This window comes from Camelus dromedarius, chromosome 6 (genome assembly GCF_036321535.1).
Source record: "Camelus dromedarius isolate mCamDro1 chromosome 6, mCamDro1.pat, whole genome shotgun sequence".
NCBI classification, from domain to species: domain Eukaryota; kingdom Metazoa; phylum Chordata; class Mammalia; order Artiodactyla; family Camelidae; genus Camelus; species Camelus dromedarius.
This window is the reverse complement of record NC_087441.1, coordinates 67,063,944-67,082,628: the sequence shown is the minus strand read 5'-3', so window position 1 is coordinate 67,082,628 and position 18,685 is coordinate 67,063,944. Positions and strand designations below refer to the sequence as shown.

The window sequence follows — 18,685 nt, the reverse complement described above, 5'->3', positions numbered from 1 at the left end:
AAAGTCTAAATCTGTGTGATCTAGAGATCATGATAAACTGCCTTCTGCCTTTCTATGGTTAAAAAAATGCTATTTCCCTTTCAGATGACGGAAAGAGATGACAAACATGTACTACTACTAACTTTTTTTCTTCCAAAATTCTGAAGTTTTTTATTTGGTTGTGGTGGGTGATCTGAAATGCAGTATTTTAAAGGAAATCCATAAAGAGATGAAAACAGCTGTTAAAGAGAATGCGTCTTCAAAATGGTAATTTTTGTCATGAGTTTGAATTGTACAGTACTTCATAAATTTCAAGAAATAACAGTCGAGACACTCACTAGCACAGGAAGAAAGCAAAGCCCTCATTTCCTGATCCCACAGTTCAAATGATTTTCTTAGACGTGATTTTCCCTAACGATGGGCAGAGGGGAGTAATGTGTGTGCGTTTGCATGAAGTATCTAAGTATTTTCTATCAAGCAATTACACTTAAACTGCTTGAAGATTCTCTAAGAGTCTGTATATCTTTCTATTTGTTTTATATTAAGACTACTGACAATATCCCGTTCATGTACCCTATAAAAGTTCTGCAAATTGGCTTCGAAGACTCCACGAACTCCTTGAAATGGTCCAAATTTTGTGTAGATATGCTTATGTGTATTTTCAGGGGAAAATACTACAGGTTTTGTCAACTTTACAAAGCAGTGTATAATCCTAAATGGTCAAGAACCAATGTAGCTCTTTTAAAAAGGAATTCAAGAGCTTAAAGTTTCTAAAGTCACTGATCTAGACCTGTACTATCCAATGAGGTAACCACTAACCATGTGGCTACTGAGCACGGGAAATGTAACTATGTAACTGAGGAACTGAATTTTTAATTAAATTTAAATGTGAATATTGAAGCAGAGTACATTTTCAAATACTGATTACATGTTAAAATGGTAATATTTTGGGCATAATGGTTTAAATAAAATATATTATTAAAATTTACAATTTCACCTGTTTGCTGTTACTACACGTAGCTACTAGAAAATTTAAAATTACATTATGTGGCTTGTATTATATGTCAATTGCACAACACTGCTCTTGTTTTTAATAGTTAATTCAGGTGCCAATATTTTTGTGTTAAGTTGTTAGTTATGTAGTAGCTTACTGTATTTCTATACTGTACTGGTATTCTTGTATATTTGTAATACTCAAAAACTATAAATCAGATTGGTTATTAGACCTTCCTTATTGTAATGCTAGAACCAATATTCTACATACATTTCATTTCTCTAGGATTCAGGACTGACAGAATCAAGGCCAATATACTATCCAAAACTTTGAATTCAGTTCAGAAAGGAAGCAAATATAAAAATGTAAAACCTATATACAAAGTCATTTGCTTATTTATTCAAATACTTATTGTCCACTATACACTAAGTACAGACTACAGTAAATACAGGCAATTTAAAAATGAACAAACACGAGTTCATATTCTACTGGAGACAGACCATGTAAAGAAGCATTTTTCTATCACCATTATGAGGGCCAGAAAAGGCGATGAGCAGTGTTCTGGGAACATAAAGAAGTGCTTGATTATGTCTAAAGAACCCAGGAGAAAGCTTCTTGGAGAACACTCCAAAGTGAGACTTGAAAGGGAACAGAAAACTGGGAGGAAAAAAGAAATTCCAAAGATGGAAGAAAAGGACAACAATATTTAGGGATTTCCAAGTGGTTTAGGATGGCTGGGACATAAAAGGGATAAAGAGGAGAAAGAGAAGAAAAACTGGAATATTAGACAACAGCCAAGCAATGAGGAAGGAGTCTTGTATAATAAGCAAAAACAATGAAATCTGATTCCATGTATGATTTGAAAGGCAGGGAAGGATTTTATTTCTCTTTGTGTGTCTGTGTGCACACTGTCAGAAAGGTCACTTTGCTGCAACGTGGCAGATGGACCAGGTAAGGAAGGGTTGAGAAGTAAGGCAGGGAGACCAGTTAGGACACTAGAACAGTACATGGAGGTGAGAATGGAGGGAGGAAATGGACTTTAGAGATGTAAGGAGGCAGAAAGAAACAAGCAGATTTGGTTGCTGAAGAGAAGGCTGGGATGACTCCCTGATTTTAGGCTTATAAAGGTGGATAGATCCCAACGTCATTAATCAAAATGAGGACATTTCAGTGGAAAAATTAAAAGTGTGAGAGGTTTCTGGTGGGAATACTGAAAAGGAAATGGTCTAGGCACACTTTTGAAGTCATGACACAAAATGCTTATTCTTGAGCTCTCTGCTGCCAAGAAGCCATGATACTTGCATACTTGAATAGATGTCTGGCTATAGACAATCCTGATGAATTATTATTTAAAGGTCAGTGTATTGAATTTTGTGATGTAAAAACAAAATTTTTTTCTAAAAAAGTGCTACATTGGATTAACTAAATTCAACTTATTCAAACTTCTCAGATACAGTGTTTTAGGTTTTTTTTTAATGAATTTAAAAACAAATTATCATTAAAAGCCTTTCATTTTAGAATATGCTTTTATTTCTACACAGCAAGTTTCTCTTGGCTTTTAAAATTTAATAGCAAAACTGCAAATCAAAAGATGTCTCACTAAATTTATCAACTAATAAAGAACATGTGACTTTTAAAGGAGCAACCTAAAAGGTGGATATAAACGCTATCTCCAACGGAAGTATCATTTGTAAGATCTACTGTAGCTTGCAAGATACAGACAACACCTTACCTTGCTCAATGATAGTTGACGACTTGGAGAGAGTAGATGTCTTTGAGAGCACAGATGACTTCATTTTACGTTTGGCTGGCTTTTCCTTTTCCATGTTTTCTTTTGAAGAATTATTCCTAGTGCCATGACTAAAATTGGATTGACCAGGACTTGAAAGAGTATTCAAAGTTTTGGAATGTTTCACAGAATTCTCTAGAACTAAAACACATACACACAAAAGATTAAAATCTGGAAGAGTTAAATTATTTAACGTTACAATAGCAAGAAGGTTGGGATTACTTCTAACGTGAATTCCTTGAATTAGCCTATAGGACAGAACCTGGGGTGTGCTTACAGCTTCCATAACAAATCTACTTTCAAAAACGACAAAGGCATACACAAGTAAGAAACTCTTAGTAGTTTCAGACCTTTCAGAGGCTGTGCAGTCACTACAAGATTATGAAGGCAAGTCTTGGCAAACAGCTAGGAAGTCTGGGTAGTAGGATTTAAATTCAGACAGTTTGGATCAGAGTTGCCATTTTCAAGCATTATTCTATACTGATATTACTAAACCTCAGTACCTTCTTTACCAAAAAAGTTAAAAAACAAACAAACAAAAAAACCCAAAACCAACAGAAGCAAAACCAACGCTGTCTACTGGAATTTACTAAAATCCAGTATATTTCATTTGTCAAAGTAAACACATTTAAGAAGTCACATATACTACAATTTAGAAACTGCAGCTGATTCTTACTTGTTTTTCCTGGCATTGCAGATGTATTAGCTTTCGAAATAAATGTCTTTGCTGCTGAAGAAGTAGATGGTTGCTCAGTGGTAACTGGATCTACAATCACTCGATTACTTCTAGTTCGAACGACAGAACTGGATTCCGTTTTACCATTTATCTGAGCAGCATTGTGCCTTGGCGGTATTGATCGTGTAGGCACAGAGAATGGAGAGGTAGCGATATCTGACTTTAGCTGGGGTTTTAAGATCCTTTTTTTCCTTTCTGGGCTGTAAATAAAACAGTATCATTGTCATTCTTATAGTTCTACATTGATGAATAAAAGTTTTATAACACTGTTGGATTCAATATTTGTACTATTATGACATATGTTAAAATATGAGATTTGTAGTAGATTTCATATGGTTGTGAGCCTTTGAAAAGTGAATATTTAGTGAAGGATCGCTGTAAATGCTATAGTTATATGACAGAAAGCGTGATGCCATCACTATCCTAAAATGCTGTTTTACTGTACAGATTTAGCATTTGAATTTAAGCACTTACACTAGTATAGCTTTAGTTAAAAGATTAAAAATCCTCCACATCATAGGAGCTTGCATGTCAAATATATCATTCTGCAATATAGGGAATAGTAAAGGAAGTATTAAAAACCACCAAGTTCTATCATTTAGATGACAAAGTTATAGATCAGTTGATGATATTTAAAAGAAATCAAATACCTTGATGCAGCACTACTGGAAACAGAGCTGCTTCTGTTTCTTTTCTTCCTCCTTTTGGTTATTGTATTTCTTTTATGAAAACGAAGGGCAGATTTATAATCTGATAAAACTGAACTAATGTGTTCTTCAAAGAAAGCAGAGAGGCGCAGACTCATGCTGTAAATCTATGGAGAGAGGGGAAAAAAAAAACCTGTTCAAATTATCCTTCAAAGGAAATGCCTATTCAGTAAATATTAACATTTAAATATTTTTCTAGTAAAAAGTCTTCAGAATTTAAAACATTGCTTTTTCCCAATCTCCTCTGACAAAGACTAAAACTGAAGCATTATTACAATTAAATTATTTTTGCATTAAGCATTATTACACTTATATTATTTTTGTATTTGGCCAAAGAAAGGTAAATGATATTCACAATTTGACTCATTTTTATGAATCATTCACAAAAATACTCCTTCCCACTAACACAGAAAACAGCTGGAAAAGTCAAGCACAGGTAGCTCTAATACATACTAGGACAGTATGTATGTGATATGCATTCAACTACACTACGTCAAAAAAAGTAACCATTCCCAAACATTAGTGACATCAGTGTTATGTAATTTCACAGAAGAAATAAAGCAGAAAGATGCAAATTCTTTTTTCTACTAGAATACCATTAAGAACCTAAAAAGTTAGCCAATTTCGCTCTTAATTTTAAATAAAAGCAGAATGTATGTAGTCACCCTACTTTTCTACTAATTTCATTTATTTAACTTAAATATAAGAAGTAAACAGTGTAACTATATACCCTTGATCTTTTGCTTGGTGTATATGCTTTGGAATTACTAAAAATAAGTCTGACATCTTTACATAACTCCATTGGTGACTCATAATTCCCAGCCTCTAAAGTCTCTCTAACAGTAGCAAAATCCATTGGCGTGTCAATGATGTCTCTGTAGTCCTAAAAGAGGGAAAACGGGTCACATTATTATTATTATAATTACTACCACAAAGTATTACTTCTCATAACAGGGATTCACATACAATTTCTGTGATGACTACAAGTCCTAGAACTATTAATAATCATACCTTGCTTCCCTCATTAAGGCTCCTTTTTTTTTTTTTAGTAATTCTTATTTTTTTCATGCTCTCTACATTTTATTGCAATCAACACAGGATTTTTCTTATTCAAGAACCTGTAAGTTCTGCTTTTTTCCCTTTGGAAAGAAGCAGAGTTGTGTTGGAAAAAGGAGATGAAAAGAATATTGAAAAAAACTCAGCTCTACAAGTTTGAAGTTAAACACCCCCAACTTTACACACCCATAAATTCTAAAGGCTGCTGATTCATTGAAACGTAATAGTAACTTTAAAATTAGGAGATAGAAACAATGAAGATATGCTAACATCTTACTTATGGAGAGGCCTGAGTTCTAGTAACCTCAACTTCAGTACTATAATTACTACAATTGGAAACTTTGCAGTAATCAAGAATTATCAATGTAAGTATCTGTCACAAAGCCTTTTGCACTTCATTCCACAGAGAAGTGCAAAAACTCAAAGTCTCCACCTAGTAAATTGTGTATAAAATAAAGCAACAAATTAGAAGCAATTAAAAACAGACAAATGGAAGGAGAAAAAAAGCAACAGAATAGTATATAGAATAGTATAATGTGATCTAAATATGGTATCTTTTAATAGGAACAAATACTACTATACCTCTTCCAAAGCCCCAGAGTATGTAACTATAGTTTTTGAAATATAACTTGACTTTGCACTATCAAGTTTAAATTATGATCAAATATGTTTGACCATAAAGCACACAGTATTATTGCCTTTTACAAATAGAGACAGTTTTATTTCTTTCTTAATAATCTGCAATGCCTTTTATTTCCTTTCTTGCCTTATTGTATTGGCTATTTGAATAACAGTGGTAAGAACCGATATCTTTGCTTCATTCCCAGTCTTAGAGGGTAAGCATTCAGTTTGTCATGATTAAAAACCTACAGCTTACATCATGCTTAAACAGATGTTCTTTATCAAGTTATGGAAGTTCCCCTTTATTCCTGGTTTTCTTAAGAGTTTGTTTTTATCACTAATGGTGTTCTGTTTTCTTAGATTATGTACTTGTCTATTTGGCCTTCATTCATCACAGGCTGACTATATTAACTGCATTTTCTTATTTTCTATATTCCTTATACTCTGGCACTTCGAGGGCTGTACAGACCTAACGGGAAATTGCCCCCTCCCAAGGTCTAGGTAATTCTTAGAGATAGCAAAGGGTTGTGTTGGGAACATATCTTGCATATGCAAACCAATCATTCCCTTAATCATCCCAGTGTCAGGTATCAGATGACTACAGACAATGCCCACTGGAGTTATTCAAAGTAGCCAATCTTAAACTGTTTACTATGCCCTGCCTTGCCTGTCTCATGGCAACCTCAATAGAGTCTGGCCTAAGCTTTTACTTTGCTCCCATCTTCTGCAACCTGACTAAAAACTTGTGTTTCCTCTGTGACCCTAAGTGGCATTTGGTGAAACCCTCTCTGGGACCTGTGAGTATCATAAACTTCTTCCTTCCAAGACTCATTCTTGTTTACTCCTGTGGCCACCATGACTACCATATGATATCATATCCAACACGTACATTCTCAAAGCAAGTTAAGTATTGAATTTTTGTCAAACGCCTTTTCTGCTTCGATATGATCATGTGATTTTTACCCTTTAGTCTGAATTACACTGATTTTTTGAATGCTCGATCAGCCTTATATCCCTGAGGGAAAAACTCACTTGGTTAGGGTACAAAATCATTTCTATACACTGCTGAATTCTATTTGCTGATATTTTATTAAGAATTTTTGCATTTTCTCCCTTTGTACTGTTTTCGTCTGGTTTTGATATCAGAATAATACTGGCTTCATAGAATGAGTGTAGAAGTGTTATCTTGTGGAAAAGACTATGTAGAATTTGTATTAATTCTTTAAACATTTGGTAGAATTTTCCAGTGAAGACACCAGGGCTTAGAGTTTTCTTTCTTGAAAGCTTTTATTTACAAGCCAAGTTTTCTTACTAGTTATAGGGTTATTCAAATAATACTTCATATTGGGTGAGTTGTGGTAGTTTGTCCTTTGAGAACTGGTTCATTTAAGGTGTCAGATTCCTATGTGTAGAGAGGTATCTGCAGTATTCCTTTATTACCCTTTTGCTATCTACAGGGTCTGTAAGTGATCTCTCCTGTTGTATTCCTGATATTAGCAATTTGTGTCTTTTCTCTTTTTAACTTCAAAATCTTAGTAGAGGTTTGTCAATGTTACTGATCTTTTCAAAGAATCAGCTTTTGGTCTTATGGATTATCTCTTTTTTTTTGCTTTCAGTTTCATTGATTTACCTTTATTTCCTTTCTTCTGCTCACTTTAGGCTAATTTCATTCTTCTTTTTCTAGGTTCTTCAGGAAAGAGCTTGGATTATTGATTTGAGACTTTTCCTTTTCTAATGTACTAGTGTTTAATTTAGTGTTCTAAATTTCCCTGCACTGCTTTAGCTGCATCCCACAAATTGTATGTATGCAATTTCACTGAGTTCAATTTATTTATTTTTTATTTCCCATAAGACTTCCCTTATTCATGGATTATTTAAAAGCATATTGTTGAGTTATCACATGTTTGGAGATTTTTCTGTTACTAATTTCTAGTTTCACTTCACTGTGGTTGGAAAACACATTGTATGGCTTTAATTATTCCTGTCATTTTTTCTGTTAGTTCTGCTCTTCCCTTACTTTTTTCCAATCTTCTTGTGGGTCACCTGAACAAGTTTTAGAATTCCATTTGATTTCGCTGTAGTTTATGACTGCACCTGTTTGTTCACCTACTGTTTAACAACACATAAGTAGTTATCAAAATACTGCTGTCAACTACATTTTACCAGTTCAGATGAAGTATGGAAACCTCCCCTACCCTTGTTTTATCTTCACTGATTCTTTTCTCTGTTCTCTCCAGTGAGTTTTTTATTTCAGTTATAACTTTTTAATTCTACTATGTCCATTTGGTTTTTCTAATTCTTTGTTGAGACTTTCTTGGTATGACAAGTGATTTTTGTCTTGAAACCTGGATATTTTGGGAATAAGACTGGATATTTTTTAGATCTTGTGTTTCAGTGGGCCTATTCTGACAACACTCTGTGGGCAAAGAGGGGGTACTGTCTCGTTCGTTACTGGCAGGTGGAGGCAGAAGTCTAGGTTTTACCTGGCCATCTGAAGATTGAGGAAGAGCTCCCTGAAACTCCTGGGTAGAGAAAGGAGTTCAAGGTCCTTACTAAGCTTCCACTGGAGGGGAAGTGGCTTTGTTACTGCATGGCCTCCACTGACACTATGGGGGTGGCCTTATCACTGACTGGTGGTAAAAGTCCTGATTCCCCTCTAGGCCTCCACTGATACTACCCAGTGAAGGAGGGCAGGAGTACCTCATTACTGCCAGGTGGGAGCAGAAGTCCAGGCTGGTATTTGGGAAGCATGGAAATGGCTCTCCACTGGCCTTTGCTGGTGGAAAAGGGGTAAGGCCACAATTTTTTCTATGGTTTTTGGCTGGGGTAGAGCAGTTACTGTCTGTAAGTTTTTGTGTTGCTATGGTCCTCCTTTCCTAGTCCTTTGGCTAGAGAGAACAGGCTTTTCTGGTCACAGCATACTGGCATTGCTAGAATGCTGATTTTTCTAGCATCTAGAATCAAATATATGAAAACCTACCCAGGGAACTGACTACCGTGTCATTCCTCAAGTCCTGAGGTCCCTAGCCTGTCTGGCTTCTTCTCTCCATCTCTGAGAATCTTATGTTTGTTTTATACATAACATCCATGATTTTTAGTTCTACTTAGTGGGAAGAATAGGGGAAATTATGTCTGTGTCTGCTCCTCTGCTGAAGCAGAAGTCCAACTATACTATCTTTGACCAAAATGTTTTGAAATGGCTCACATAAAAGTGGCTTCAGAACCACTTTATAAAGCCACACAATAAAACTTGACTTAGTACCTTTTAGTAAAATCCTGATTTTGGTAAAAACAGTGTACTACAGTCTACCTTATGTACCAAACCTGGTCTAAATGACTTAGCCATTTATAGAAATTAAATTCATCATTAATGGAAGACTGTCATTAGGGGAAAAAAAAAAACGATATTCCAAAGACTGCACTCCTCACTCTTAAGACAGCTGTGGGGTGGGGCGCGGGGAGTAGTTAAAACAAAACCTACAAAACCGCTTTATACAATGGTAACATCACCTAAAAAGTGTCCAACCTCTCTACATTGTTAAGGGCAACTAGCCACTTTGATAGTCTGTAATTATATGGATAATGAGTATTATGACACATTGGTTTTATAAACTTTGAAGATTTGAGGGAAATGTTATAAAAATGATACAAAAAAATTTTAAATGTTTTGCAAAATTTTGGTTAAAATGTCAAATTCATCTACATAGAACACTTCATTTTTCTTGGTTCATATCTGAGTTTCCATCATTCAGTACAGTACACAGCAGTCACTCAATACACCTCTGTTGAATAAATGGGTGGGGTAGAATACTTAGAATGCTAATTCCCATCAACGTTTAATTTTTTAAATCTTGCTTTGAGTATTTAAACACAAAATGTAAGCTAATATTTTAATACAAAAACTGAAGTATGAAGAGCATGATCTGCCTTAAACAGACTGCTAGAGTAATGCTGATAGTTAACTTAAATACTTAATTCTGAAGTGGAAAAAGCTGATCATCCAGTTTTCTCCCCTGTGACAGTAATAAAAAAACAGTGAATAGCCGTAAGTCTTCACACCTCCATCAATGAGTACCACAAGAGATAAGAGATCAAATTAAAAATTTTTTCTTATTTCAGCTCCTTTTTGTCTGTTAACATATTTCGCTGGTGGAAAGAAGGGTTCTAAATTTCCTTCTCACCATTTTGAATATTAAAAAAAGCCTGCACTCTTATATATTGCTTATTCTCTAAGAATATTAGATATACTTATGGTACACCAGATATAGGAGACAGGGGCTTTTTATTCTTGCTTTGTCAATAAATAGCTACATATCTTGGAGAGCTGCTTAATTTGAGCCTCTGCTCCACATCAGTAAAATGAGTCAGACCAGACTCAAGGCTCCTCCATATTTTCAGTATGGTTGCTTTAAAAATTTTTTTTTCTTCCTGTACTTTTGACTTTTCACTGTTATTCCAGGTAAAGATTTTTGTTTTCTTATATATCCTGCTCAGAAGTCATGCTTTGTCAAATGTTTATCAACCCTAGAAACTTCTCAGCCATTAACTCCTCAAATATTGCTTCTCTCTCATTCTGTGTACTCTCTCCCACTGAAACTCCTATAAGATATATTTTAGACCTTCTCATCCTATTCAACATAGCCCCTAATCTTTCAGTTTAATTTCAATGATTTTTACATTTCATTTTAAGAAGTTCTATTTAGCTTAAATTTTAAAAAATATCCCTCAAATAATGTGTTTTTTCCTTATGCTTACCCCTCCATTTATCTCTCAAACCAAAATGACACATCAAAGTTTAATTAGCAGCATCCTTTTCTTTTCTTGGTGGTATATAAAATAACAGAATGAATGGTGTTTTAAATTTGATGAAGTATGGTATTTCAGAATAATCTATCATCCCACATTTTAGGGGAGAGAGTGCTAACATTTCAATCTGTTGTTTCTGTTGTATATATGATGGATTACTCCCTTGTATAATTTGTGATTTCTTTTTATCATTAGTTTATTTTCAGTGGGGATTGATTTTTCCCCCTGGTGAATTTCTATATCACAAGAGTAGTGTATATTTGGACTCTAAATCCATGCATACCACAAGCTAAGGGAAATTTCTCTCCTCTGACACCAGAGCACAAAAGAGACATTCTTCCATGTGTAAGGAATTATCTGTTCTTTCCACTGAGGGTGAACTGAAGTCTTTCAACAGTCCTGGTGGGATCTCAGTTTCAATTTCCTTCCTCCCCATGGCTCGCATGGCCCCATCTGTCTCTGCATAGTGTTAATATTTATACCACTAGAATCTAGACATTAAAGCTTATTTCTGTCTCTCTATCTACACCCCCCACCCTGGGGAAATGTTCGGAATACAAACACCTGTAAGCACTGGATAAACTATAACTTATTTTCTAAAATACATACTTGGGCTTACAAGAAACAAAGGGAACTCCACAGGTTCCAAAATCAAAGAGAAATGAAAACCAGAGCAATTAATTTGGTTCTTATAAGAGTTTTTTGTTTTTTTGGGGGGGTAAGGTTTGAATTAGCCTAGTTTATCACATTGCTGGAATTAAAGATGTATCTTTTGCATTTAAGGTTATATATTTCTTGATTTCTAAATGACAAGAAAAAAGTCTTTTATGATATATATCTATTGATGAAATTTCTCTATTTTCATCATCGCAAGTTAGAACACATACATCAAAAAAAACCCCACAGATAATGTCAGATCCAGGTCATGATCTTTTATAAAACATTTAATTTTTATTTTCATTTGAAACCATGAATGTTATCAGAACTGTAAAACCTTTAATAAAATGGAATAAAAAAATCACTTTAAGGTAATTTTAGATTGCCAAGACTGCACGCAAAAAATAAATACTTGAAACATGTTTACTCAAACTTTTTACAGTGATTCCATAAAGATCATAAATTGGCATAACCTATATATATATAAAATAATGCCACCTTACATTTATATATATAGCACTTCAGTTTAAAAACTATCTTAATGTTTAATAATAATAATATTCTCATTCCGTTTCTATAATTTGGTAAGGAGGGTTAGGTAAGTACTGTTATTTTTGTTTCCTAAATAATTTCCATAATAAATTCATGGAATAAGCATGGTGAAGAATATAACAAAAATAGATTCAAATATGAAAACTAAATGACTTGCTCAAAGTCGTACAATTGGTAAGAGGCAGAGCTGGGGCCATACCCAGTTCTTTGGAGTCTTAGTTTGGGGTTACTTCTGTTTTACCGCTGTTCAGTTTAGATGCTCTATATAACCAAATATATAATGAGAACACACATGAAACATAAACTATAACTATAAAAATAAATAGCAAATTATCACGTATAAGATACATAAATAGCAAAGTGACAAGTAAAGAGTCTTTTTAAAACTACTTACTGGGTATTCAAGGAGGTCTACTGGCTGGCGGAAAGGCTCGGAATCTTCACATTGAAATATGAGATTTAACAACTCCTGGCATTGTTTCTTCCACGCTTGAATATCGTAAGACTGAGCTCTGTTCCGTAATCTTCTTCTAGGCTGATGGTCCTAAAATAAAAATGTTCAAATATATTAATAAAATAACACTTACATAATAAAATTTTTATTTCTTATCTTGATAATTAAGTAATACACAATAATTCAAATAAAAGAAATATCTTTTACCTAGTTCTAAAAACCATGCACTTCTGTGACGCAAACTGATTTGTAATACTTAATCTGTCTTTAAAAACACCAGAGTAAAAAAGTGCTCAATACATTTTAAGTCATATAAAGTACCTCTATTAAAACAAAAAAGTTACTACCTTCCTTTTCCGGGTGGAAGTTCCTGGCACATCAGCATCTTCTTTCTCTTCTTCCTTTGAAGCAAGAATTTACCAGATTCAGAAAGTATTGTTGGTTTCACTATATCCTGTAGCTGTTTAATACCAATTATCTCCTTTACCCTTTGGAAAACTCATAATGTACATGACGCTGGAACACTTCATTGACTCACTGAAAGTTTCCCTCCACCCACCACTTAAAAAAAAATTTGAATCATTTTTTTAAAAGAGTTAACTACAGTATTAGGCAAAAATAACTTTCATAACAGCATTTATCTGAAAACTACCATGTGTAAATTTCTTTTTATGTATCGGTCAAAACCAATGTAGTAATCATGATGAAATATTAAATACCTCAGAGTCAGACAAAACTTTCTTCTTCATTGAATTGTAGAGTGGAATTATGTTATAACAAGTCTGATCCCTAAATAACAAGAAAATGTTAGGATACAAGAATTGGAGTTATTTTTTTCTTCAAATCTGTTACTAAAACTAGATTTTAAGATCCAAAACCCTATGCACACATCTGCCCCCGCTTCTCCACTCTACGTGGAGCCTCCACTCAGGCCTATTTCATTACACCAAACCCAATTCCCACCTCCCAGGCTTTGCTCAGGTCACTGCTGTGCCCAGAATGCCTGCCTACATGAGATAGCTAATGTATCTCTCCTGTCTTCTAACTCCTTATTCCTTTCATTCTTAAATGTAGGCACTCCCTAAAATTTTGTCCTTAGCCATCTTCTCTCGACACTGTAACGTTCGCCTGGATTATTTTACATACCTGCAGTTTACCTGTGTTAACGAACTCCAAATTTCTATAATTTGGTCTGACTCTTCTGAGATTCTTGCCACCATCTAAAATTCTGCATGTCTAAACCTAATTGTCATTCCCCAGTCTTCCTCCCTTTTTAAAAAACTTTTAACCATTCTCACAGGAATGCATGGTTTTTCACTATTCCTCCCCTTGCCAGCTCCTTATAAATGCAATCATTGGCCAAGTTATGTGATTCTATGTTCAAAATCTCTTGGCATCTGTCTCTTTCTCAATTCCATAAATTAAGCCTCCATCACCTCTTACTACTTCAGATACAGCAGTCAATCTGCAGTCATATTAGTATTTTTAAGGCATAGTTTACATCATGTTATTCTCATGTTAAAATCATTTCAAAAGCCCCTTGCTTTTAGCCTCTTTCCTATCAGTTAACATTAGACACTGCAGTCAGACTAATACTTTTAAGGAAGAGAATGCATCATGTTATTCTCATGTAAAAATATTTTCAACAGCCCCTTGCTCCCAGTGCTCATATTTTAAGTATGGTTCCTTAGATCAGCATTCAATGCCCTCCATGATATAGTCCAAACTCGAGTTTACAGCACTGTATTACTTCTGCTCATGTCCTCTCTACTTCACCCAATTTCAATTACTCAATTTCCTTAACAACTCTTTTTTTCCCTCCTTCATGCCATTCCTTATTCCTGGAATGGCTTTTCTTTCATCTAACTTCTCCTGAATCAGTATCTACCTTGTCCACAGGATCTTAACATACTTCTCACGTGTACCTGAAATCCCACTCTCATAGCCAGAAGTGACACTATCCCTCATCTAAACATTCACACAATCTCTTTTTACTTCTTCCTCATACCATAGTTACTTACAGATTTATCCTCCTACAAAACTGTATTAAGAGGGTAATTAAGCATTTCTATCTTTAAATATTTATTACGTCACTTTGCATATATTTATTGCTTGAAATTTGGCCCAATAACTCAATTAAAAAGTAGAGTAATCAAAATTTCAAGACATATCAAACATCTTGAAAAGTGCTCCCAGCTAAAAATGGTTTTTAACAAATTATATATCAAAGTGCTAGGGATTTACTTTTAGACATATACAATATAAATGCTTTATTATTTTACTTTAAGGTGTTCTTATAAGGCATTTCAAAATAACTATTTGAAAGAAATACAATTTCTCAGACTATTCCAAATACAAAAAAATTGTTTCATCTAAATTATTTCACTAAAATATTAATTTACAATATATCATGTGATTCCATTGATTTGCATCTCTTTGGAAAAACAGATGTATATAACATACATAAAACACAAAATTACAGATTAACAACTTTATTATAAACTTTTATAACCAAGTTGTATAAACAGTTTTCTGAGGATAACTAATTTTTATAATCCTAATTATCAATTTTACTGAAAAAAAGCAAAAACATAGCCATAACATCTCTAAAACTACCTGCAAGGCAATAAACTTCTTTAGAGAATAAGGTAGAGAAAGGGCATAAAGTTTATCTCACTAATTTTCCTTTTGTGTGTGTGTGTGTGTGTGTGTTGAAATTACCTACATTCCTTAGCAAAACAAATAAAAACAAACCCACCTAATACCAAGAAAAGGGACCCTATGATTATGCTGAGTAATGACAATGAACCTGGAGTCTGGGGTTGGGGGGGTGGGGGAGCCTCAGTAATCCCCTCATGTAACAATGTAAGCTGATAACAGCTGAATATTTACATTTAAATTATAAAATATCCTATTCTCCTCTTAACAAGAAAATAATATAAATAATCCTAATATGAATTGACAGCTGTATTTTATACAAAACATATGATTAATTCCTCTGCTTCAATTTAGAAGGCTCAATTCATTCTATGAATACATAAATCTGTAAGACAAGGAAATAAAAGTCCTGCTGCCTTAAAAAATTGTAGTTATCACTCTTGGTATGGGATTAATGAATCTGGAAGCAAACTTGACTTTGAAGAAGAGTTTCAAATGTTAAATTCAGTTTCCTGTTGACCTACTTAAATACTTTTCATAAACTTGACAGGGGCAATATACTCTTAAGGTGAAAGGTTCTCAAATGTAATGGCAGACAGTCAATTATAATGAAAACTAAACAAGTTAATCTCTAAAAAGTTCAATTTCCTTAACTGTAGATTCTAGATAATGACTTTTCCCACCTATACAATTATTATTTGACTTAAGAGCTAATTTAGGTAAAACACTACATGATCAATAAAAGCTTACTATTACTAGCCAACAATGGATTTAGAGAAAGATTCATAATTTCTTATGTTAACTGTAGAACACGACCTCTAAGATTTCATAATTATTATCAGCCAATGAACTAAATGTCACTTCTTTAGACACAAGCATTATATGCTTCCTATTTTGAGTGGAACTAAGTTTATAGCACAGTGTATAACATGACGTATGTAACAAGTGATTGTATTCTATGTTTTGACATTTTATATTTTAAAATATTGACATTATTACAGTAATATAATTAAGTATGGAAAAATAACTCACTTTATAAAATGTAGAAGAAGATCAGTCACAAATTTAGCAGATTTCACAATAGGGCTTCCAGGCTCATTAAACGTTCGTGTATTATGCTCTATATATCGAACTTCCCACATTAGGGAAGAAACCCGCCTTTAAACAAAACAAAATGCATGTTAACCTTATTATATTTAGAAATACGTGCATATATCTTAAAACTAAGACATCCTGACTTTTCAACTGTAGTCTTAGATTAATTACAAAACTCATACCTTAAAAAGCTGTTTTCAAAAAGTAGCTCATTTGTGTTAAGGGGAAAAAAAAAAAGAGTAGCAACATTATGCATTTGCACAGAAAACGTCTGGATTACCCACCACACTATCAACAGGACCTTCTTTTCAGGAGAGAGACTTTAATAAAAAGAGTAGCAGGAGAAGAGAAACAGCGGTGCTTTTAATTTTTGCTTCACATATTCCTTTCATGCACAGTGACCTTTTTTAGTAATAAACATATATGACTTTTATATAAAAAAAGAAACACGTAATTTCAATCTAATTATATTACTGGTAATCAAATGACATATAAAAATGAAAAGCTAATTGACAGCCTGCTTATGAGATACAAAAATATAAAAACATGGTTAACATGTTAGTTTACAAACAACTATGTGAAAATTATTATTTTTTTTTTACACTGAATTGACACTACAGTTGACCCTTGAACAATGGGGGAGTTAGGGGCACACATCGTCCTCGAAGTCTAAAATCTGAGCACAATATATGGCCCTCCATATCTGTAGCTCTGCATCCAGGGATTCAACCAACCATGGATCATGTAGTACTATAGGTACGCATTTACTGGGAAAAAAAAATCAGAGCACAAGTGGACCTGTGCAGTTCAAACCCATGTTGTTCAAGAATCAACTGTACTAAAATTTTGATGTTTTATTATTTTATTTCTGTAACTAAAAAAAATCCAAGGACAACTTCTAGAGTATCATCCAATATATGGTCCCACTTAAAATAATAAGGAAGAAAACACACAGAAAACCTTACTGATGTGTGAACAGGAAAACAATTATAAGGAATTAGAAAAATTTATATAAAATTGTGGATACAGAAGGATACAAAAAAGCTTCTGTGCATTTCAAATAGCATTTACAAGGCTCATTCTAATAAAAGAATCACAGGCATTTTCAGGGTACCCTATAGAAACTGTGTAAAATAAGGCATTAGGATTAATACCAGTAGGGCAAGCTGATAGTGGTTTTTAATAAAAGACTGAACTAGAAGTATTAGAGAGGAAAATTATAAACTGTAAGAAGTCAGAAGCCAATGAGTAGAAGAGAAGCAACAAAGCCTGAAACAGTGAAATCGCACATGAGATCATCATTATTGTGAAATAAGAACATACCTTGGATCTATAACTACATTATTTGGTTGAAAACAGGCAATTTCTAATTTATATAGGAATTGTTCTCCAAAAGATTTTTTTCTAAATTGGTTACCAAGCTAAAAGCCTATTTAAGCTGTAATATATATTGAAATGTAGTACATCTTGGCAATTATCATGTTGAGCAGTATTTCTATGAGAAAGTATATGTAGTCCAACAACTGGTATGTAGAAACAATTCTTTCTCTCCCTTATTATCCTCCCATGTCTTTTTCCATCTCTGAAGTACTAGGTGTAACTCCTAAGGTTTAACAATTTAGGGGTCTAGGGAGAAAGAAGGATATAGTTAAGAATTTCTTCTCCATTTTCTCTCTCAAAGTTTTACCATGTGATGTTGAAAAAGATTTATTTAAAGAAGTGTGTTTCGAGGGGAGGATTGCTGGGAGGCATATATCCCAGGTGATTTCCTCGTCATCTCAATGCTTTTGACAAATATTAATGAAGCACCAGCAGAAATACCTAACAAGATCAGAAAAATCTTCAGAACCTAGTCTAATACTTCAGTTTTCTTTATTCCAAGGGTTCTCAGTCAAGTGATTCTGCGCAGCAGCAGACATTGGCAATGTCTGGAGGCATTTTTGGTTTTTAGATCGAGGGGCTGCTATTGGCACTTAAAGGGTAAAGGCACAGGACAGGCCCTGAAGAATTTTCCAGCCCTAAACATCAGTAATGCTTTTGTTGAGAAACCCTACTTTAGGCAGTAAGGAATAACAAATGGTGTTTTCAGTGCCAGGTATACAAAGTACCCAAATTATAATTATAATTTAAGTAATAAAAAGAACCAAAGGCACATTTTACATAGAAAAATATCAATACAAAATATGATTTTGAAACTTTTCTAAGATATAAAATAAACAACAAAGTCCTACTCTAGAGCACAAGGAACTATTTTCAATATCTTATAATAAACCACAACAAAAAAGAATATGGAAAAGAACATATATATAACTGAATCACTTTGCTATACACCAGAAACTAACACTGTAAATCAACTGTACTTCAATAAAATTTATTCTAAATTTTTAAAAACTTCTCTAAGTCAGAATAATAGTGTAAAGAACTGTAGTAATAAAAAACTGGTCACAAAAATAAAATTTTTATGCAATATTAAATTAAAATGTTGTTTGCCTGCTAAATAAACAAAAATCATAAAAATGTGAAAACTAGAAGTCTGACTTCATTATGTGAGAACAACAGACTTAATTTGACTTTCTGGTAA

The 18,685-nt window shown here is 33.7% G+C and overlaps 1 protein-coding gene across 4 annotated transcripts in view; it reads right to left on the bottom strand.

Moving 5' to 3' along the window:
• Window positions 1–18,685, bottom strand: part of PHIP (pleckstrin homology domain interacting protein) — a 125,929-nt gene that overhangs the window by 6,698 nt on the left and 100,546 nt on the right. For 3 of the 4 annotated variants that reach the window (XM_031455965.2, XM_031455963.2, XM_031455964.2), the window contains exons 32-39: window positions 16,042–16,167; window positions 13,071–13,140; window positions 12,699–12,752; window positions 12,292–12,441; window positions 4,936–5,088; window positions 4,149–4,312; window positions 3,439–3,698; window positions 2,706–2,903 (exon numbers count right to left, since the gene is read on the bottom strand). In XM_031455965.2, coding sequence (XP_031311825.2) covers window positions 2,706–2,903; window positions 3,439–3,698; window positions 4,149–4,312; window positions 4,936–5,088; window positions 12,292–12,441; window positions 12,699–12,752; window positions 13,071–13,140; window positions 16,042–16,167 — 1,175 coding nt within the window. Of the gene's footprint in view, window positions 1–2,705; window positions 2,904–3,438; window positions 3,699–3,972; window positions 4,044–4,148; window positions 4,313–4,935; window positions 5,089–12,291; window positions 12,442–12,698; window positions 12,753–13,070; window positions 13,141–16,041; window positions 16,168–18,685 lie in introns of those variants that run through there. The other variant, XM_064486929.1, reaches the window with a different exon arrangement.